At 37.0% G+C, this 23026-nt stretch overlaps 1 protein-coding gene across 1 annotated transcript in view; it reads left to right on the top strand.

Moving 5' to 3' along the window:
* Positions 1–23026, top strand: part of CHD7 (chromodomain helicase DNA binding protein 7) — a 117206-nt gene that overhangs the window by 54772 nt on the left and 39408 nt on the right. Inside the window, exons 3-11 of the mRNA XM_077810226.1 lie at positions 1937–2072; positions 8437–8574; positions 9731–9796; positions 15354–15409; positions 16978–17092; positions 19104–19187; positions 20405–20542; positions 20639–20760; positions 21247–21490. Coding sequence (XP_077666352.1) covers positions 1937–2072; positions 8437–8574; positions 9731–9796; positions 15354–15409; positions 16978–17092; positions 19104–19187; positions 20405–20542; positions 20639–20760; positions 21247–21490 — 1099 coding nt within the window. The remainder of the gene's footprint in view (positions 1–1936; positions 2073–8436; positions 8575–9730; positions 9797–15353; positions 15410–16977; positions 17093–19103; positions 19188–20404; positions 20543–20638; positions 20761–21246; positions 21491–23026) is intronic.

Raw genomic sequence — 23026 nt, 5'->3', positions numbered from 1 at the left:
ATTGCTCTTGGCGTGCAGATGAAAGGAAAGGGGCCCAGTGTTCAGCTGTAGTATTGTATAATTTGTGGCAGTTAGAGCGGAAATAAATGCTGGAAATGGAGCCTCATAGTAGGGGAGACTTCTGTCCATGTGTAGCATGCACACTAGGACGATTGGAAGGGGAACTGTTTTATAGATTATTTATTTTTTTAATGATTTGTCTTATGTGGTTCTTTCAGTGGTACCAAACTCTTTAGAACGTTGTCAGAATTTGAGATTTTTTTTGAAAGCTAAACTGTATTACTGTGCCCTAGAACTTTGCTCTAATTAAGTTTTATTTTTTAATTTCCCAATATATTAATGTGTAAACATACAAATCTCTTGTGAACATTGTTTTTAAATATATAGCCTTGTTACAAAGCAGGAAAAATACATCCTAGAAATTCTTAAAACCAAGTATAACTGTATTTGTATGATTTGTTTTACAAACCTTAATAATATAAATATGCTCTCATTTGATAAATGCTTAAATCAATTGAAGTTTTAGTTTCTTATTAGATGTTACAGAATTGAACATTACCACTTTTTTTCCAACTAGCATCCCTGATATGCAATTATGAATGTAAATAAATGGAAGCTGTTTAAAAGTTCTTGAGATGTCTGCCTATTTCAGTTTTTCACTTGACAAATTTGAGTATGATTCTACATAAAATGTTTTTTTTTAAATGTTTCAGCACGAATGTTAGCCACTCTTTGTTGCAGGTTTGACAGATGATTGCTTTTAGACATGGAGGGGAAAAGAGCACATATATAGAACACACAAATCTACTTAAAACTTCAAAAATTGAGCACATTTTAAATTGCTCATAAATTTCCCCCCCTCAATCTTACATTTTTTGGTGTCATTTTAAGAATTTGACCTATATAATGTTCAAAATCCCCTAGTATTTAATTGGAAGATGGAGATTTTGAGGTATGTCTTCTCAGGTATGTAGTTTCTTTAGATTAAGTTTATATGCACAGACAGCGTTAAATACAGTGAGAAGATTATACAAAATACCCAACTCCTTGGAAGCTTGAATCTATTTAAAAAACAACCAAAAACCCCACAATTCCCCCTGCCCCCCAATCACATTAGTGTGGTGGTGATGTAGCCTTTCTCGTGAATCTTCAGCTATTGGTGTTTCTCACACACACAGAGAGAGAGAGAGAGAGAGTTAAAAAGCACTTGAGAACTTGGGCAGAGGCAGGTTAGGAAAGAAATCATTTTGGCTACCATGGACAATTACAGACCTGGTCAGGTGAAGTGAAATGTAATTAATCCCTGCTGCACAAACTGACCACACCTACAAATTATGGTTGCACTAATTGTCTGGGTATGTCTGATCTGAGACTTGAAATAAAAACTGTCCTGCCTCAGTTTCCTTGTAAACACCATGAAACTAAAGAATAAAAAGGATGATTTGCTCATTACGTTCACTATTTTGATAAATTTCTCCTATGACTCTGCTCAGCCTATTCTTCTCCATACTTGCATTTTAAGAAAAATGCACGTAGTGATCATACATTCTACTTTTCCTCAGATTTATCATGGAGCTCAACGATTTGGAATTCGCAAAGATATTGAAGTGGAAGTCCAGTTTTCATTTTAGCCGCTCATTTTACTCTTATCAAATATTCTAGTGAATCCATCCAACATTAAGTGCAGGCCACATCAGCAGCTTGACCTTGGCAAAGGGAAGTAAGGTGTCATGCTAAAAAGGTCAAAGGGAAGTATATAAAATAGCAGAGGTCAATGATATTTTAAAGATTTGTTTAGCTCCTGAAAATAAGGCAAAGTGATTAGAGTAGCAAAATGACTAGGGATAAATATGCCTTCATAGTTCAACATAGTATAATAGTACATTATTATTTATATTTTTCTCACTCAATTACTAATCAAAGATATTTGTTTTAGTAACAAGAAACCAGACTCAGAAACTAGTGCAGTGAAGAAAAAGGTCAACAAGGGAAAGGAAGGTTCTGAAAACTCGGATTTAGAGAAAACACCACCACCATCTCCTCATGAAGAAGAAGATGACCCAGGTGTTCAGGTAATGCCATTATTTTGATGTTCAAAACCTAATTATTTAGCAATGGGTAACTATATATATATGTGTATATATATATATATGTATAAAACATAAACCGTGACTCCATTAGCGAGATGCTTTTAAGATATTTTCTTTGTTGGCTGAAACAGTATATCAAGAAAGGAAAGAATCAGAGATCGCAGTGGAGAATAGTGTGTTAAAAGAACTCTCTTGTTTGTAATTTGGCTTTATTGGTTTGCCATCTGTGAATATATACAAATGAGTTTCACTTTCTTTCCCCTCTGTCACTATACTGTATTCTGATGGTGGCCTTTCTAGTGTAAATGTATTACTAGAAGTCTTTATGTGGTCTGGTCTAGCCTAGCTGGCATTTGTTTTTTTGCATTTAAACTTTTTGGTGGTCCCTTTTAGGTCAAGCATAAAGCATGACAGAGCAGGGAAGGGAAACTTTTATTGCTACTGCTTGTACTATACCTGTCCTGTGGATAAATAAAGGACTTCCATCTGTAGGTCTGTCAGTTGTAAACTTCAGGAGTGCTGAATTCCCCTAGGAATTTGCTGATGTATTCTGCTCATGTTATCCTAGCACTCTTATTTAAATAAATCTGGAAATGAAAACATTCATTTTGTTTAGTGGAGATATTCAGATATTGCTCAGGTAACCACACAGAGAGGTATTCAGCACACAGGTCACAAATGTACTGTTTTTTCCTCTCTTGTGAGCCTGTTAAAGATGTTACATTCTGTGGTATTGCTGTTCAATGGATCATTTCTAGATGTTGTGAAGGAGGTTGGCAAGAGGTGGCATTTTAGTGCATGGCACAATTAGTCTTTCCTTTTACCATGTTTTTCAATAAAGGTTATAGAATTTATTATAATAAAACTCAGAAACGTATGCACTATACTGGTTCAAAAAGCAAACACATAGAAACAACCCAAAGCACTATTTGTCTGTTTCCCACAGTCTATTCCCTTCTTTTTTCTTCTTCTTCTTTTCTTTTCTTCACTCCTTAGTAGCTATGACATATCAGAATAATGCGTTCTGGAACAGAAGAGCAGATACAAGCAGCATGACATTAAGAATATCTAAAGGATGCATTTTTAGTTATGTGCTCAGTGTTTCTCTTAGCCTGGTTAATGGGTGAATTCAAGATGTTGCTGATGTAAATGAAGCATGTTTGACTAGAGGGTTCCGTTTTTTGCAAATCAACTTAAACAACATTCTGTTGGTATTGTTAGTTTGAGTGTTGGACAAAAACTTCCTTCTAATCCAATCTGAGACAGACATAAGAACTTTAATAGTTTAATATAAATCTGTCTCTCTCTCTCAATGAAAAACAATTAGTTTTTTCATCATTTGGTAATAAGATATCACTTAAATATTTGATTTTTCATTTGTGCTCTTAGTTTTATACTTTTGAAATGCTTGGTTTTTGTATTTATATGTGATTAAGGAAGGATATAGTCAAACACATTAGGACATTCAGAATTAATGTTCCTGAAGAAACTTTACTTTTTTCCTTCACACACAGCTTGTTAATAAGAACTTTCATTACCTTATCACCAATCTATAGAGACTAATACAAATAGTTACATATGCATACAGGGATGCTGAAACAATTTGTATAGTGCGGGTGCTGAGAGCTATTTAACCAAACTGTAAACCCTGTATATAATGAAATCCACTCGAAGCCAGGGGATGCGGAAGCACCCCTAGCCTGCCTAGTGCCAGCCCCTATGAATGCATATTTAGTTTATAGACAATATGAAGCTAAAATCTAAAACTAGAAATATTTTCCTCTTCTTAGCACTGAATCCTCAGTAAGACTTAGATACAAATGTGTAGCTTTTCCTATTGTTACATAATGCTCCTTAATTAGAGGGAAAATGTATAGTCTTAATATTTTTGCTGTGCTGTCACACTGTAGTGTGTTGTGATGTCATATCTGTAAGTATTACCACAATGAAAAATTAAATATAGATCTGTAGTTTTTATTCAAAGTCTAAGAGCAGCTCTATCCGTCTTGCTACCTATAAACCAGCAATGAGTAAAATGTTAAATTGAAAGCACACAAATGCACACATGGATTCAGGCAAGAATACATAAAAATTGAAAAGGCTGATGTGGACATTACAGGAAACAGGAAGCGAACCATGTAAATAAACATAAAATGCAGGATTATCCTTAGTTGTTCAGCATTCTTTCATTAAGGAAATGCAAGAAGAGTAGTAGCAAATATTTTCAAATATCCAACTATTGCCTTTATATTGCAGTTTAAGGGGAACTCCCTTAACTTATTTCTTCCAAGATGTAATTATATAGTTGCAATATCTTGCCTAAAGAAATTCTGTAAACTCAGACTTGACCCAAAATTTAGATTTTTTGTAAGAAAACCTAGCAGAGGGTAGTATTTTTTTACATAAATATTTGTAGAGCTATCCAAATATAAATATCTTTAGCTCCAGATCAAAAGATGTATACATTTCTATCCATATTTATAAATCTACTGAGCCAGTCGTACACATTTGTATTTAGCACTGTAGGTGTGCATGGTGCTTTTCAAAGTAAAAGCACAGTCTATACCCCAAAGAGCTTATAATGTGAACTGGTTTCATGAGATGACACAAAGGAAAGAGACAGGTGGGAGGGAGGGAGCATACATAGAAGGCTATGTGGCTTGTTAGGTGGTACAGTCATAATTTTAGTCTAATTTTTTATCATTTCACTTCGTATTTATTGTGTGAGGGCATTGTGCTTGAGGGATTGTGAAAAGGTAGATTTCTATTAGTTTTCTTATATTCCAGTAGAGACTATTATTTTTATAAATACACCCTTTCAGTGTTTGCATACTGAACGTTATAGCACTACGAACCATAAAATGAAAATTACTACAAACAAAATTATAATTAATTTATATGATTTTTCAATCACCAAGCTGAAAAATAAAAAAACTAACTAATATAAATATTGAAGAGTAAATTGAAAAGTTCAGGTTGTCATTACTAAGAATCTAAGGTGTTAACAATTCAGGTACTGTGACCTCTTTATTTAAAACTACTGCAAAAATATCATATTAGCTTTAGAAATGTATAATTTGCCAGACTAGTGATTAGTTGAAAAAGTTGAGAAGGATTGTTGCAGAAAATGGGGGTTAACTAGTGATTGTTTAAAAATAAATAATTTTTTTTTAAAATTCTGCAGTAGATATACATTTATAGGATACTTCCTGTAGTCTCGATCTCTTTTTCTCCTCAAACATATATTCGAATTAACTTGTCTTAATGTAAGCATATTATTTAGGTTGCAAAGTCAAACACTCAAAACTTAAATCTCAGATCTACGGTTGTCTACATGGGCAGCACATATAAGAGCCTGGGGAAGTTTAAGCCTCCCCAAAATAAGAGGCTGGCCATGTGGGGGGCAGATGCCGGATGCAGCTCACCTTCCTTTGGAGACCAGCCCCCTTTGCACCTTGGGAGCAGGAGTACCAAAGCTCCCTAAAAGTGTGGAGGGGAGGCACTAGTGCCCAGACGGTGGCCCTGGCCTCAGCTCCACCCCTCCCTTCCTCCTGCTCCACCCTTATGGCAGAAAAAAAGTGGGAGGGCTGAGGGCCAGAGAGGAGTGAGCAGCGGATGGGGCCTTGGAAGAGGTGGAGCGTGAGCGGAAGAGGCAGCAAGGATGGCCACAGGGGAGTGTGGGCAGGGCCTCAGGAGGAGGGGTGGGGCAGGGGCCTGGCAACAGTCTGGACACTGAGGGGCCCCCCACTTCTAGGGAGCTACCGGCACTCCTGGGCTTAGCCTCCCCAAATGAGAGACACTCACACCACCTATGGTTGTCCTTGCAATCTTAATTCTGCCCTCTTGTATGTCCATCATGCGTGCTAAATGAGGCAGGAGTCCCCTGGCAAACGCAGTATCTGACCATGTAACTGAATGTTCTCTCATAATGCACATGTCCAAGAGAACAACTAAGATTGCACTGAAAACTGTAAAACTATTTTCTATCTTGTGTGTCCTAGACTTTGTGATTGAAATGTTTCGACCACATTCTAAATATTTTCATTTGTTTTTGAGATACATGTAATTCCTTAATCTTTTAAAGAAAAAGAGGTGGGGGGGGAGGAATTTTTGTACAACTGTAACAACTCATCATGCATTCGCCATAGGGTATGAACCCTGAACTTTCAGTACTACAGCATAGAGTAGTGACACAGGACTAACTACATTACCTGGCAGAAGTGAAGTGGGTTATCCTGAAGAAGGGAATGGGCCGGGGTGGGCAAACTTTTTGGCCTGAGGGCCACATCAGGTTTCCGAAATTGTATGGAAGGCCGGTTAGGGGAGGCTGCGCCTCCTCAAACAGCCAGGCGTGGCCCAGCCCCTGCCCCCTATCTCTCTCTCTCTCACTCACACACTCTCTCTCTCTCACTCACACACTCTCTCTCTCTCTCTCTCACTCACACACTCTCTCTCTCTCTCTCTCACTCACACACTCTCTCTCTCTCTCTCTCACTCACACACTCTTTCTCTCTCTCTCTCTCACTCACACACTCTTTCTCTCTCTCTCTCTCTCTCACACACTCTTTCTCTCTCTCTCTCTCTCTCACACACTCTCTCTCTCTCTCACTCACACACTCACACACACCACCCCCCGCTTTTTGCCCCCTGACAGCACAGGCAAGTGCACCTCCCCGCTCCCTCAGGACTCCTGTCCCATCCAACCTCCTCACCCCCGTTCCCTGTCTCCTGACCCCCCAGCCCCTGACTGCCCCTCGCCGCCCCATCCAACCCCTCCTTTCATTCCTGACTGCCCCTCGCCGCCCCATCCAACCCCTCCTTTCATTCCTGACCACCCCCAGAACCCCTGCCCCTGACTGCCCCCTGCTCCCCCATCCAACCCTGCCATGACTGGCCCCCCCAGGACTCCTGCCCCCATTCAACCCCGATGTTCCCCTTCTTCTGACTGCCCTCGACCCCATACCACACCCTCTCCCCCTAACCGCCACCCCTAACTCCCCAGCCCGATGTCTAACACTCCCTGCCCCCTTACCGCACTGCCTGGAGCAATGGTGGTGGGTGGTGCTACAGCCATGCTGCCCAGAGCACCAGACCAGGCAGCTGTGCCGCCCGGTTGGAGCCAGCCACGCCACCGTGCCACACAGAGCACCAGGCCAGGCTGCATCTCTGCAAGACCTGGCAAGAGGGTCCTGTGGGCCGTAGCTTGCCCACCTCTGGAATAGGCTGTTGACAGTATTTGCTGAGTCAGGGGAGTGGTTTGAGGGAGGCTGGGCCAACTCTGTCTCCATGGGGGGGGGGGGGTGTATGTGTGTGGTGCCCCCTTACCCTATCTTGTGCCAGAGGGTGCTGTTGTGGCGATGTGCCAGGTCAGTGGAGGGACTTTATTTGGCATTCCCCTTCTATTCCACTGTGGCTACCGTAGCAGCTCCTCTGTGTTCCCAGTACAGGAAGGGGGTTGCAGGGAGAGCTGCTACTGCTTCTTTGGCAGCAGTGTGGTCTACCTTATAATGTTCATATTCAGTTGTTATTTGGCATCTACCAGCAATTCTCCTGAGGGATGAAAGTGAGAAAAGGGAAATAGTGAATTTTTCCTCAAAGTCTGTGTATCAGCAAAACTGGAATAGAATTTCATGGGACAAGCAGAAAACATATCTAGCCCCAGGGCTTTGTCCGGCTTTAACAGTGGAGATGTTGGAGATTCTCAAGAATCTTTTATAAAAGAAGGTGTGAAGCAACCTAAATATATGGGTCTTTACCAGCTCTACCTGGAATTACTAAAAGCATGATTGACTAGAGTAAAACTTCAATACATTATCTGGAGTTAAGTTAAATATTGTACTATACTTTCGCTAGCCTCTATTTTCAAATTTGGAGCTTTAAAAAAAAACCAAAACTTTAAACAAAGGGCTTAATTCTGCAAAGTGTATAGGCCCTCAGTTGACAATGAAATAATGAAGATGAGGTCCTCAGTGAGTGCAACTGTCTTCATTCATAACTACATATATACCAAGTCTGAAACTACGAAAACAAAACTAAGGAAAATTCACCTTTTTGCATATGAGTTCTATAAATGGCTAAATATTAAAATAGAAACAAAATAAAACATTCTTCCAATTCAGAAACAAGCATGAGGAATTCTAGTCTAAACTTTTTTGCAAAAATTGCAAACAACTAAAAAAGTTTACAGTGAAAATGCCACTTTAATTTTAGTGTCACTACCAGAATGCTGTTAATTGCTTTTTAAAAAGTAGTACAGTGTATGAAAACTGTAAAGATGATTTTTTCTTATTTATTCTGTACCCCACCTTTTTGTTTCTTACAAAGAATATCAATGATCTCTTTTTAGAAAAGGCGATCCAGCAGGCAGGTTAAGAGAAAACGTTACACAGAAGACCTGGAGTTCAAGATTTCCGATGAGGAGGCTGATGATGCGGATGCTGCAGGAAGAGACTCTCCTTCAAATACGTCTCAGTCAGAGCTACAGGTCAGTTCATATTCCAAACATAGATGGACTGGAAATGTTGTAACAGCATCCTAGGTATTTAAAATTTTAAGCGTTTGCCTCTTTACTAAGGGATTTTCATCTTAGGTTAGCAAAAAGAAATTAGTTGTTTAGGTTCTTAAAGGCTATATTCATTCATGATCTGGGTTTTTTTGGTTTTTTGCAAGCCTACAATATGTAATTTGATTCAATTCAGTGAAATATAACGGTCTTTGCTAAGGAGAAGCCTAAAACTAGACTGCAAGAAGACTGAATTTACCTCTGTGAATTCAGTGGTCTGGCTTCTATGACTTTAATAAACCACTCAAGCTTGTCTCCTGCTGCTAGGCACCATAAGAACCCCTTTATGAAATTACTGCCTTGTAGTACCCAGCAGGGTACACTTTATTCTCTGTGCAATGTAAATGATGGATAAAATAGTTTGAATAAAATGAGGGGTAATAATGCACGAATGACTATAACAATCTTATTGTTTTGTAGTGCTCCTTTCATATCACTACTTCACTTAACTAACCGACATGCCATTGGTGAATGCATACATGCTTTTTGGTACTTCATTTGGCAATTTGTGCTATGTTAAGCTCTGTGAAATGTCATTTGTGATCTCCTATAAATACCCCTAACAGAAGAGGCATGGGTATGTTTACCTGCAGCTTTGATAGTGGGGACAAACGTATCTTTGACAGCTATCATGTGGACACTGTTACTGTGCATTGCCAACTGGGGTTTTTCAAGGTCCTTTGGCTTTGGGAATCTAGGTAGCAGAGCAGGTGTTCAGCTTTATGGGAGAAGTAACTGGCCACGTAATTACATAAGAAGAAAACACACACACGTCTCTGGCACATGCAGTGTGTCACTGATTAGCCTTTCTGCTGGAGTGATTCCCACCAATGAATGTCAACAAAGAATTTAGTCAGCATCCTATTGTATTAAAAATATTTCTGATGGAAATTACATTTTAAAGGCATTAAATGCAATTGAGTTCTACAGTCCATGTATCAGAATTTTTTTTCCCTGCAACTATGATTATGATCTGATTATGATAAACTATTAAAGGATGCCTTCCTGAAGAAAGTTTCTAAAGACCAAAAATACTCCGCTTGCTTCTGTAACTATTGGTGCAACCTTCGTTTTGCAGGAATCGGCTGATGCTGAAGGTCCAGTAGTAGAAAAAATAATGAGTAGTCGTTCAGTCAAGAAACAGGTAATTATTGGTTTTAATAAACAAAAGATGCCCACACCCAATTTAGTTTTTTTCATGTTCAAAGTTTAAATATTTCCAGTTCAACAGGTGCTTTAGTGAAGGGACAGGGCTCCTTAAAAGTGCCATTATATAGGCTGTTTAAGTGTGTGTGTGTCACGCACAAGCAAGAAAATCTTTATGTAATCGACCTTCCAATTTTTTTTCTGTGCATGTACAAATGAGAATTTTTACTTTTTGTAAATGCATTCACTTTATCAGAACTTACACTGGAGTACCACTTACTGCTTTGGAGGTGTAATAGGAGATTTCCTTCTCTGGAATCTTAAGTCTTTAATATTTTGTATTTGTGGTAAAATCATGGGCAAGCTTTTTTTCATTTCAAATCCTCTCACAGTGGACATCCCCAGGCCATTAACAGAACCAACATGTGATCAAGAGGATCACATCTGGCCATCTGCAGAAATATGTTGAATACTGCAGTTTGAGGCAGGGGAAGGGTTAACATGGTTCTCCTCCAATCCCCTAGCCATAGTATGTCTGTTGCGCAATCGTATTGCTGAACGCAGAAGCAGGAGTTCCTCAATAGAGCTTGGCTGACCTGTACAGCAAAATAACATGCTAATTCCAAAATACTGGATTTTCTTACTCTGTGGGAAGTGCAAAGAGGACCGTCATTTACCAAAGGTCTAAACATTTTTGAATTCTACAAGACATTCTTTCTAGCTTACTCGTTGTTTATGCTGTAGCTTTTATGTGAAATTCAACTTACATGAATCACCTAAATATATTCAGGTTCATCATGATTAAATTAAGACTTTCACATGTCCTAGGAGAGTGTATTCCAAAAGGAGAGGAAAAGACTTTGCCTCAATTCTTGTGGGGGTTTCATAGGGTTTTTTAACTTTTGAACCTTACTCCTGGCTGTACTAGTACTTTCAAGTGTTTTATAAATCTAAATTCATGTCATGTCATGAGTGTTTTTGATTGAATTTCACTGATGGCTTGGCCTTCCAGGTGTCACAGCACAATAATTCTAACTTTATCATGGTTCAGAACTATGTTTTGTATTTCAACCCACAGGCTTATTTTTTCAGGTAAATTTATTGTAATCTTAAATTCAGTAATTAGTTGTCCTGATGGTCCTCTAGACAACAGTGGAGAATCTGGTCTCTTCATAAATGTCTTTACATTGGAGGCAGTTTGTCACCAATTATTCTTCTCTTCTTCCTCTTCTCTGCAAGGAAAGGTGTGATTACCCATGGGCAGTGTGTATTTTGCTGCAGTTTGTGGGAAGTGGTTGGTCGGCTGCCTGCATGTCTTTGATTACAAGCTCTGCTGGAGGCAAGCTCTGTTTTGAGCTCTTCCTTTAATGTTTTTTATGGATTGCATTCACAGGTTTGAGGGGTATCTATCCTCTCTCCCTTTTCTACTCCATCTCAACCCTACTCCCTACACCAAAAATGGATTTGAGGATGTTAAATGTTAACATCTAAAATACCCAACTGTGCATTTATTAAATCTTTTGCACTCTTACTGATATAATCAAAACCATGGTTGCTAGATTAGTAATCAAAGTAAAATAGCTGTGATCAGGATCCGTACACAAAATAAACTCTAGAAAAGGCTTCACTGGGAAACCTCTCAGCAAATTGGAATGCAACAAAAGATTTTGTCCTACCAAAGGACAATATTAGATAATCAGACTGCTTTTGAACAGCTTTATTGTCATTGAATTATACTGGTTTCCACCAAAATATCCTGGGTATGGTTTTGGAATTGCTCGATGCAAAATATTTCTGTGTAAAGAGCCTAAAACATTGGGCTTAAAACTCATTTTATTTAAATGTAGAGAAAACAAAATGTAAACCATTTCATTATATAAAACATTTAAGTAGATAAAATATTTTCAGTTTTAAATTTTCTGTCATTTAGTTTTATTGAATGTTCCCTTGCCTTTATTATAAGGGGGTAAATAGTGCCAATTTAGCTGTACAGCCAATTTACTGTTTTAATACCTCTGTCATGTCCCCCCTCTGTACTTACAGTCCCAGTCACTTCAGTTTATTTTCACATGGAAGCTGTTCCATGTCTGTAATCATTTTGTCACCCATTCTGGGACCACTGCCCCCTATTTCTGCTATATCTTCTTTGAGATGGGTTGACTAGAACCAAATATATTCAAAATGAAGGCATACAACTGATTTATAGAAAGAATATACCGAAAATATGCCTAATAATGCATGCTGAGTAGATGTTTTCACCCAGCTGCCAATGCCCAAATCTTTTCTGAACTGGATAGTTTAGAATCCTGTGATGTGTATCAATAGTTGAAATTATTCTTTCTAGTGTATATTACTTTGCATTTGTCAATAGTGAATTTCATCGTCCCTTGTTCTAACCATTCATCTAACTTTCAACTGTTTCTGAATTTACTCTAGTCTTACTAGTCTTCTCTAGTCCTCAGTAGTCTCAATAACTATCTGCAAATATTGCCACAGAGTGGGTAAAGTACAGGCAGTTGCAATGCAAGCTTATCCCAGTAATGTATGCTATAACATTCTCCTGGAGGAAGTGGTGATCTGGATCGCCACTGGACTGTGAGTGTAGTTCAGTCCAGATGATCATTCAATCCTCTGTTAAGATTATAAACAGAGTTGCCAGTTAGTTCTAGAGATCAGTGCTAGAGCTGACTGGAGGATGACACCTCTGCTTCACAGCAGTTTTTGAGAAGAATTTTTTTATCCCTTAGTACTGCAGAGCAGGGACTTGAACCTGGTTCTACCACATCCCAGGCACGTACCCTTGTCAGTCAGCTATAGTCTCTGTCCTCTCCTTTCCCTTGCCTCCTTCCTGCAACGGACCTAAAAACCATCCTGACAAAAGTTTCATGGAAACAGATACATCTCAGTGAAATGTTTCAGCTTCAGTGAAACAGAATATTTCCTCAAAAATGTTTCAGCCAGCTCTAATCAGGCCTACTTAGCGTATCCATGGCTGCCCAAACAGGATGGATACCATCTTCAGACTCCATCAGTATCTGAGAAACACACAAACATTCTACTTAGTCTGACATCAGTCCATTTTTATTGAGTCACAACAAAGTTCATGGTTGAATATTTTAGGCTACAGTTATACAATATGCTTAAGCTGCTTTCCATAATTTGTGCTGCATCAATGTATTGTCAACCTTGGGATTTTTAGATGTACAGAGAACAAGTAGATTAGTTCTTGGACTTTGTAAAAGATTATTCCTTTTTGGTTACTGTAAATGTGTTAGCCAAAACTTACTTCTAAATGTTTTTCAACGTGAGTTTTGTTTCCAAAGTATTTGCTTTAAAGAGTGACTTAGACACATACAGTTTGACGAAAAGAAGTGTATTTATTGCACACAAAATAAGTTTAATTCTCTATTAGGAAATATAGTAACACATTCTGGTACTGCAACAGTACAGAGTCAGTCTGTCAGCATTTTCAGTGTAAATCATTATGGTGTTAATCGAGTGGAGACATTTTCATAAGGCTAAACCCTAGCAGAAGTATGCTAAATTAATAAAAACAAAAACCCGTTTGCTAACTTTAAAATTATATAGATGTTATACACATCAATCAGTTTTCAGATGGTATTGGCATTTAAATTTTTCAATGTAAAAATAAAAATAGAGAGATTAGGCCATAGTGTAAATAAAGTACAAGTTCTAAAATGATCACCAAGATATTTAAATCTGTATGTATGTATGTATTTATTTTTACTAGGAGCTACTTTCCTAAACGGTTGGTATCAGAGAGAGATGCTGACAAGATTCAGATTACTAAAATACTCCTAGTTGGAGTTTGTACTTCTATTATGTTAGGACCTCCAAATACAAATATCCAATTCAGAAATCTCCACATACCATTAGTTGTCTTGAGTGGGAAAGCCTTGGTGGTGTTCAAACTCCCTCTTTTGGAGGTGTCTTCATGGAGTGGCTGTGCAACCTATTCCTGCAGAATTAAGACTGGGAATTGTTCATCCCTTCCTACATAGGAGCTAGGAGAAACTGGAGATATCAAGCTGGAGGAAAGACAGCTTTCCTTCTCTCCCCTGATGTAACTCAGCATGGAAATCTCTATGGAGGGTGGTGTTACTTCCTTTCCTGAGAAGGGGGCAAAGGGAGCATGGAGTAGGATGGTATCAATTTCTCCCTGATATATTAAGAGAGGGAGTACTTGGTGAAGCAAAGCATAGAAACACAAGTATGTTAGAACAGAGCTGAGAGCAGCTATTGTTGCTACTGCAAAGAGTAGAAACATGAGGGTGCTGGAACAGAGTTTGAGAGCAGCTATTGCTACTGTCAATAGCAGTGGAATGAATGAACAGAATAGCTAGGAAGCAGAATATTTTTAATACTGGCAGATAAGTAGTCTCATCTTTGTCTCAGAGCATCACATCCTTTCTCCCTCTGTAATGAGGGGTTTAACGGTAGGGGTGGAATATGTGGAGGTGAGGATTCAAGGCATAGGGAGGGAATGTAGGTATATGTAGCCCTGAACATAATACTTTTCACAGAACCCCAAGAACTGACCCTGCTTATGTGTGCTGCGTCAGTTTTGAAAATTCTGTTATATAATAGACAGTAACAGTTCCAAAGCATATTAACACAACAAAAACTGTTTAACTTAATGTTGTGAAATAAACAAAAGCCTAAATTTGAGGCAGTCCTCAAATTTGTCCTTAATTTGCCCTATAGGAGGGTTCAGCAATAAGACTTTGATGTTGAATTACATGCCATATGTTTCCCCCATACTCTGGCACCAGGGATGAGTTAAGCACAGTCTCAACCCTTAACACTGAATGCCCTTGGCTTTGCTGGTTTGTTTCACAAATTCAACCTTGCTTAAATGTAGTATTTTGGTGTTAATTTAATTTGGCTGCTCTGTATGTGAGACATCTTGCCTGAGTGAATTTAATTGCACCATTGAGTAAAACTAAATCCATGAACAGTGATACACTAAAATTATAGCAGAAGTACAAGGCTTAGTTTTATATGGCTTCTTGTTTAGTGTTATTAACTATATGGAGGCATAAACCCCCTTTAAAAGTCTATTTTAAAACATTACAAAACCCACAATGTAAAGTCGCCATGATCCGGCCAAAAATAATACATATGGTATTCAGGAGTGCAGTTGCTAATTGGCTGCTGCCTGAGAAAATGGTACGCTTGGCTTCTATTTAACACTGTGGGTTTGGCAGAAAGCCAGATTTGGGGTGAGGTTGTTGTGAATGAAGCTGCATGTGGTTAGGGAGGAGTTAAAATGATTCATGTCTTGGAAGTTGTAGTAAGCAGTGTAATATGTGCTTGAGTAAGCTGATGGAGGAAACTTCTTACCCATATCCTTTTCTCCATTTCCCTTCATAATCTCCCCCATATAAACACACATGTACAAGTGTGCGCTCTTTTCTGAAACTTTAATCAGTAATACCTTTGGACAATATACTGTACTTTAGTTGGAGGGAATGGTTAAAACTATTGGGATATTTAGTAGCTCAACACACAGTTGAAATCTTATTTTGTTACAGATGGAGAATGAAGAGGAAGTGGAAACAGAGGAATTCTATGTAAAGTATAAAAACTTGTAAGTAAGCTGTAACTTTTGTTACTTTTTTCCTTAAAAATATCAGCAGGTTCCAAATATTTTGTTCAAAATTGTATTTAGAAAGTGACACACTATTAACATCTCACCTTAAACAATTAATAATAATAGGCATTTTGGCATTGACATGGTGCTAGATTTGGTGACTGAATACATTCTTATCTGTATGACTTTAAGTCTTCTATCTAAAATGAAGCCATTATAAGAGCAAGGTCAAACTGGCTTTGATTTTTCTTAATGAGGCCCTGATTCTGCAGTTAGGTCCATGCAGACAGGCACCTAGGCCTCCATAGATCTGACTGCAGCATTGGAGCCTTAATTTCTTAATTTACTAGAAAGGTCATAAGAATAATTAACCTTTACATTCCTTCCCTCTCTGCTCTCTCCCTCACCCCCCCTCCCCCCAGCCAAAAAAAGTCAGTGTTCAACAAAATGTCTGACCTTTTATTAGACTGCTAAATAGAATTTTATTTCCAACAGTTTCATGATGGCAGCTAAATTTTCCTGAAATGTCCAGTATTAGCAATGGAAGCATATTGTATCACTTTTGACTCTGAGCTATAGTGTATTTTCCTTTTTAGAGAAGGGAGAAAGAGAAGGGCCTAATTGAGAAACTTAACCTATTAAAATGGTAAAATAAATTTCAACATCTGATAGAAATTCACTTGCATTTCCAGTTAATTGCAGGTTGACTTCCTTTTAACTATACTGATTATAAAATATAAGCAGCTAAACTACCCAGTTTTATTGTCCTTTGTTTCATATTGATCTGACATGATTAATAGCTTAAATCCTGTTTGTTTTGTTTCATTCTATTTGTAATTCTTATTGTAGTGTTAACCACATGTGACCGATGCTTATGATGTGTGATTTGATAGTAATTGTATAACTTGATAATTGAACTTTTTATTACTTAAAAATAAAATTTTAAAATAAAACCAATTTTAATTGCAGGTTTATGATAATGGAACATTTCATCTTTAAGAAAATGTGTTAAGGCTTAAGCTATTGATTATTGAATATTCCCAAAAGTATGATTAAAATTGTCTTATAGTGCTAATTGGCTTGCACAGGGCCTCTAATTACAGCTCTACATTAGAGATATGCACAGTGTAACACAATGGATTTAAAGGTATTTTTAGACTGTTTTAATCCCACTATACTTTTGAATGTAACGATAAGTAGTGAAGTTTATAGTGTGTACATTTTTGTCTTGTTACATATTCTGAATGCTCCCGATAAAATTTATCTTGAGCACTCTTAAGCCAAAGGCCAGAAGTGTGAGGTATGTATATATGAGCCATACTGATGTTTCTGACCAATACCTTTATTAGATAGTAAGTACAGTTGCTGCCAATAAAGGTGATTATTTTAATGAAAGATAGTATCTGCTATTCCAGATAACATGGTGCTACCCTGTTCAGTTGCCAGTAAAAGTTTGGGGGAAAATTAGAGAGAGAAATAGATGCAGGGAAGCAAATAGGAGTATGCAGTGGAAACATTTGGGCTGGGATTGCTTTGAAGAAGTTTTTCTTTATTCCATCTTCTAGCTCTTACCTTCATTGTCAGTGGGCATCTGTAGAACAGTTGGACAAAGACAAGAGAATTCAGCAAAAGGTTAAGCGGTTTAAGGCAAAGCAGGGTCAGAACAAGTTCCTCTCAGAGGTATGGCTGTTTTCATAACTATTTGAGTTCAATTTTTTTTAAGGGATATGCTGATAAATGCTTAAATCCCTTATATGTGCATAAGATTTTGAACATCTGGTTGATATAAAATTAGCTTTCATCACAATGTAAAAATATTAAGCTAAATTCAGAGGCTTTCGAATTCAGTTACATAAAGTTATCCAGCTTCTGTTTATAGTTGCTGCTTCTTACGAGTAAATGGTTAATTGCTCACTTTTATAAACAGGAAGTTACTTGGTCTTCCCATTGCTTATTTGTTCTAAGATAACTTGATCCCATCACAATTTAATGTGGAAATGATTGTGATATCATCCTGATTTGTAGCATCTCTATCCTGAAGAAAAGAATTGGAGACAAAGGTCTGTTTAGAATTTAAGATGACATGCAGGTGCGGAAGCATTCTCTTAAATTTAAACATGTTTTTTAAGTAAGCCATATGGGTTGTAAGTAAATAGACTTTAGCAAATTGTTGATCTTACATTATTTCAAAGTTCTGAATTCCAAGCCCTACTCAGCTATACATAGTGACTGAAAAGACTGAGTTTCCTGCAGAATCGGTACCAGAGCTCTCCCCTGAGCAGCCAATTATGCCAGAAAAATGCATGGAAATTTTCTGTGATTTGGACTACTGCCCACTAGGGACTCTGAGCTTTTGATCACCAATTTAATTTCACTTAGCACCACAAGCAGTACTATAGCAGAGGTCTTGCTAATAAAAGGCCAGCTTTGCTGGTTTGCCTTGTGAAACCTTACCTTTCAGCAAAATTTAGTAATTTGAAATAAAGGGTTTAGTACCTGATCTTTTTTTTTTTCTGTTTTATGAGTTTTTATTTAATACAGTACTTCGTTTGTTGTTGGTTTCTGACCAAATATAGTTAGGAGAGAGATTTGTGTAAATTTTACCAGAATTCTCCCATTTTCCACATTCTGTGCTTTTACAAATAGGTACAAAATGTCTGAGTCATGGGTCAAAGCATCTAAAAGATGCTTTTGAATTAATTGGAAAGTGGGAGGACAGCTGTATCAGGTAATTCTAATGACTAAGAAACATTCAGATTAAATGGGTATCTCAGAAGAACCCCGATACTTGAAATATTTGCCAAACTTTGTCTTAGATGCATTCTAGAAAAATTGGCTAATGACACAACATTGTTAAAGCAATATGTGAAATGTATGTAACGTTATTCTTCAGTGACCAGGCCATGTATTTCACTTTACTATTTATATTTTTGAGTATACCATTTCTGTTTAACAAGTGCTTGTAGGTATTTTTTATTTGAGTAAGCTGTCAAAATATTAAACTGTATACATTCTTACAACTCTTCCTTACCTTTCTCCCCACCACACACAGCCATTAAAGTAGTTGAGTACAAAGCAAAAGAATGAAAGAGCATTTCTGTGCATATAGCACTGAGTAAAGAACTTGGGGTGGAAGAGAGAGGTAACAAATTACAAACTTCGGGGAGGGGATTGTTTTTTGTTTGCTTTTCATTTTTTGGAATAATATTCTCTGAAGCTTGCTTATGAAGCAGTCTGACAACTCCTGTAGTTATGGTAATCTAATGGCACTTAGTGTACACAGCTCTAATTTCTTTATTGCAAGCTGTAGTTTTCAAGAATGCTAAATGCATTGCATGCCATAAGCCTTTTCGATTGCTCATTAGTGAATTGTAATTTCACACTTCATTTAAAATATTCTTAAACATTCTCTCACAGTAAAAGGTTTCACACAGTAATTAAGAGGCCCAGTTAACAAAGTCTGAGAAGTCTGATTTCCTCACGGGGAATGATCTTGCTGAATTGTGGCATTTCAATTAACATGATGAAGGTTGCCAAATATAAATTTGATGTTGCCGTAACCCAAAATATTGTTACCTGGTGAAAAGTATAATTTTTGGTCCAAGGACAGGCTAACAAAGTTGTTTTTTTTTTTTTTTCCCCTCCCCACTCCCCTCACCCCCTCCCCCCCCCACCTGCTGTCTTTCAACAGATTGATGACGAGCTTTTTAATCCAGACTATGTGGAAGTTGATAGAATAATGGATTTTTCACATAGCACAGATGATAATGGAGAGGTAAAGAAAACTGTTGGTACATCTTCAGTCATTTGTACAACTGCCTATCTAAATATTAGAAACTTCAGTAGGTTTTGATGACTTATTTCATCCTGTAGAAGTGAGGATGGAGAGCATTATGACAGGGATATGTATATGCATGCACGTGCTGCTGCAGTAAAGTTCATAGACCTAATAGTCTACCACTCTTTAGTGAATTGTTTTTGGATATCCAACAATACATTTCAAATTTTAAAAAGCCTGGTTTCCATTAGACCTGATCAGAACATGACAAGATGTCTAGTTGTTAGCATTTTGCTCTTTAGTAATAGTTCAAAACGCATATGTTTCCTAAACTATTTCCCTCTGGATATGTCTGTAAAGTAGAAAAAGCATGTAGGTTAATAATGTACCTATTTTTGTAAAATAAAGCGCTCATGATAATTGCTATCTTTTTAAAAGAAAGTATACTGGTCATTTATAGAAGTTAAACATACAGCTAAGTAGTTATTAAACCATATCGAATCTGAATTTCTAATTCACAATCACCAAAGGAGCTAGGCACTTTGTTAATCCTCTCTAATCATCATTACACAAGAACCTAAATTGTCAGCTCCTCACTTACGACCCCGTCCCCTGAGCAGGATCACTTGCGTGGTTGACTTCCAGGAGAACTGCAGTGGACCATTCTGTTCTTGAGAGCAGAAAAGGCTTTAGTAATACTGATTTCTGTTTTGTTATCACTGCATCAGTGAATAGTGATGTCTCCCATTGACAGTTGCTGTTTCAATGATTCTGTATTTCCTGCTGCGAAGTTTGTGATGTTACGTTGGCAGGACGAATACAGCTCACCATCTGAATGTGTGGCAAAGGCAGGGGACCTTCGTAATTGTAAAGCAAAGTTTTCATTTATTCTAAAATTTTGTTTAATTTTAGGGGTTTAAAATTACAAAATTTAGCTTTGCCACTCATCTTGGTGGTGAACTGCATTCCCTTCATTTTTATCTTAAATCATCAGGTTCACAACAGGTCAGCCTGCTGTTAAATTATCCTTTTGGATGTTTTAAAGTCATTTTTAAAAATATCTTAATTCTTTTTCATTGTATATAGTGTCTAGAGTATCTTTCATGTTACACTGCAGCTTTCCTTTAATTAGTTACACGTCATGTAGAAAAGTTTGAATTGTTTTACATTGAATCTAATTTTATCCTTTCTTTAACTATTGATCAAAAACAAAGCCTGTTACTCATTATCTGGTGAAGTGGTGTTCACTTCCTTATGAAGACAGCACATGGGAGCTGAAGCAAGACATAGACCAAGCTAAGATTGAAGAATTTGAGAAACTGATGTCTAGGGAGCCACAAATGGAGCGTGTGGTAAGGATTGGCTCTGTATAGAGGATTTTATTTGAAAATAGCTAAGTAATGTGGTCTTTCAGAAACCACTAATGGGATTTGCTGTATTTGAAACAGGAGCGACCTCCTGCTGATGACTGGAAGAAATCGGAGAGTTCCAGAGAGTACAAAAACAATAACAAACTCAGGGAATACCAGTTGGAGGGAGTAAACTGGCTTCTTTTCAACTGGTACAACACGTGCGTAAAGTAACTTTTTATTGTAGAACTGCTGTTTTAGAGCAGATTTGATAGTTTAAATTTAATGTTAATATTTTTAATGTTTTATAGTCTTTTAAAAGTGAGACTTCAAAATGATGTTAACTATTTTTATTACTTGGATTACATAAAATTAATAGCTATTATAAAGTTTTATTTTATATATATAAAACATGTTACATAATGTTTATGTATACATATGTCTTTATTATGTGACAAACATATATATTTATATATATACACACACACCTATACTTGAGAACTATATAATGAGAAATATAATGATCCTGTTGCAACATCTGCTAATATACTAGTTATTTAAAACTTTTTGAGAGTATTTTTCCTGTTTAAATCCATACTAATCTATTTATATATCTGTCTTGCAGATTTTAGCTTTATAGTTGTTTTGTTTTGTAAATGCCATATTCAGAATAGAGCAGTAATAGAGCCATTTGTATTATTTTTCAGACGAAACTGCATTTTAGCAGATGAAATGGGGTTGGGAAAAACTATCCAGTCTATTACATTTCTCTATGAGATCTATTTGAAAGGAATCCACGGTCCTTTCTTGGTTATTGCTCCACTGTCCACAATTCCTAACTGGGAAAGGGAGTTCCGCACCTGGACAGAGTTGAATGTTGTTGTGTATCATGGGAGTCAAGCCAGCCGGCGGACCATTCAGTTATATGAAATGTACTTCAAAGATCCACAGGTACTTTTTGGAATTGTGTAAAACTGTAATTTTAAAAAATGAAGTAATGAGGCTGTAGTGGGTTGAGTTTTATGTGCTATGAACATCAATTTCTAATAGTGCTAAGGTAGAATCCAGCTTAATGGAAATTTCTATATTTTCAGCTGCCATAAATTGCACAAATATTTCTTGAGATCACCACAATCTTGATGACAAGCCATTGTGCATGAAAGAGAATATGGGAAAGTGAATAGTTAAGGTTTCTAATTTTAGGTTTTAACTAATAAACACCAATAAAACAACCCCAGTACAAAAAAAAAAGCAGTGTTTATGCAATTAACACTGGAAATGGTTACTTGTATCTAAAGCCTTGTTTAAGCAGAGTAATATTACAGGGGCGTGATTTCTAATGTGCACTATTGTGCTGTGCATTAATTGGTCTGTGTAGACCTTGCTGGTGCTCACTAAAGGTCCCCCATGTGCACTTGGATATATTTCTGTTTAAAACATTTTTTCATTAAAGTGCACAGTACTATATTAAAGTAATATAATATACTTTTCTCACAACAGCATATATAAAGAGCCCCAAAATCTCTGATTTTGGATACCTGCATAAAACTCCAAAATAGCTAAAAATCCAGAAAAATAAAATAAACCCCAAAAAGCACTTTGAATAGAACATGCGAGAAATAGAAAATTAGTTGGGATGATAGGTGTTGGGGCTATAGGGAGAACCAAACAACATTTTAAAAACATATGATTGGATTAAGAAAATCTGATCCTAAAATCCACCTTTTTATATGTTGCTGCATAATGGAGAAAACATAGTTCAGTAATTATTGTCCTCTAACTTTTAATAAATTTAGTGCAGGTTGTTTACTATTAAAATGAGTGAGATGCCATGACCTCTGGCAGATAGCTGGTTTCTTTACTAGTCAATGTTTGGGAAGTGAGCTAGCATGTCTAAAACACTTTGCATCTATGGAGGGAGGTTGTTGGTGCTGGCAAAATAGTACTGGGAAAGTAGAAGGATTTTAAAAACTGCAGCTTCAGTGTACTTATCTTCTGAATAATAGGGCTTCAGTTTATAATTAATGCCAACGAACATGGGTTTATGAAAAATAGATCCTGTCAAATTAACTTGATATCTTTTTGGATGAGATTACAAGCTTAATTGATAAAGAAGAATAATGTTGATGTGAAATACATAGAGTTCTGTAAGGCATTTGATTTTGTTTCACACAGTTATTTTTATTAAAATAACGAGAATGGTATAAATTTGGCATTAAATGGATTAAAAATTAGCTAAAGGATAAGTTTCAGAATGTAATTGTAACCAGGTAATCCTAATCATTGAGCCAGTGTGTTTCTGCTGGGGTCCTTTAAGGATCGGTTTTTGTTCCTAAGCAATTTAATATTTTTATAAATGAACTAGAAGAAAATATAAAATAATAATCAATAAAGTCCACAGATGGCAGAAAGATTGCGGGAGTGATAACTAATGAAGAAGACAGGTAACTGATGAAATGTAATCTAGATCACATATCCAGCTGGGCA

Source organism: Eretmochelys imbricata, chromosome 2 (assembly GCF_965152235.1).
Source record: "Eretmochelys imbricata isolate rEreImb1 chromosome 2, rEreImb1.hap1, whole genome shotgun sequence".
NCBI classification, from domain to species: Eukaryota; Metazoa; Chordata; order Testudines; family Cheloniidae; genus Eretmochelys; species Eretmochelys imbricata.
Note: the sequence above shows the minus strand (reverse complement) of the source record. Positions and strands in the feature narration are given on the sequence as shown.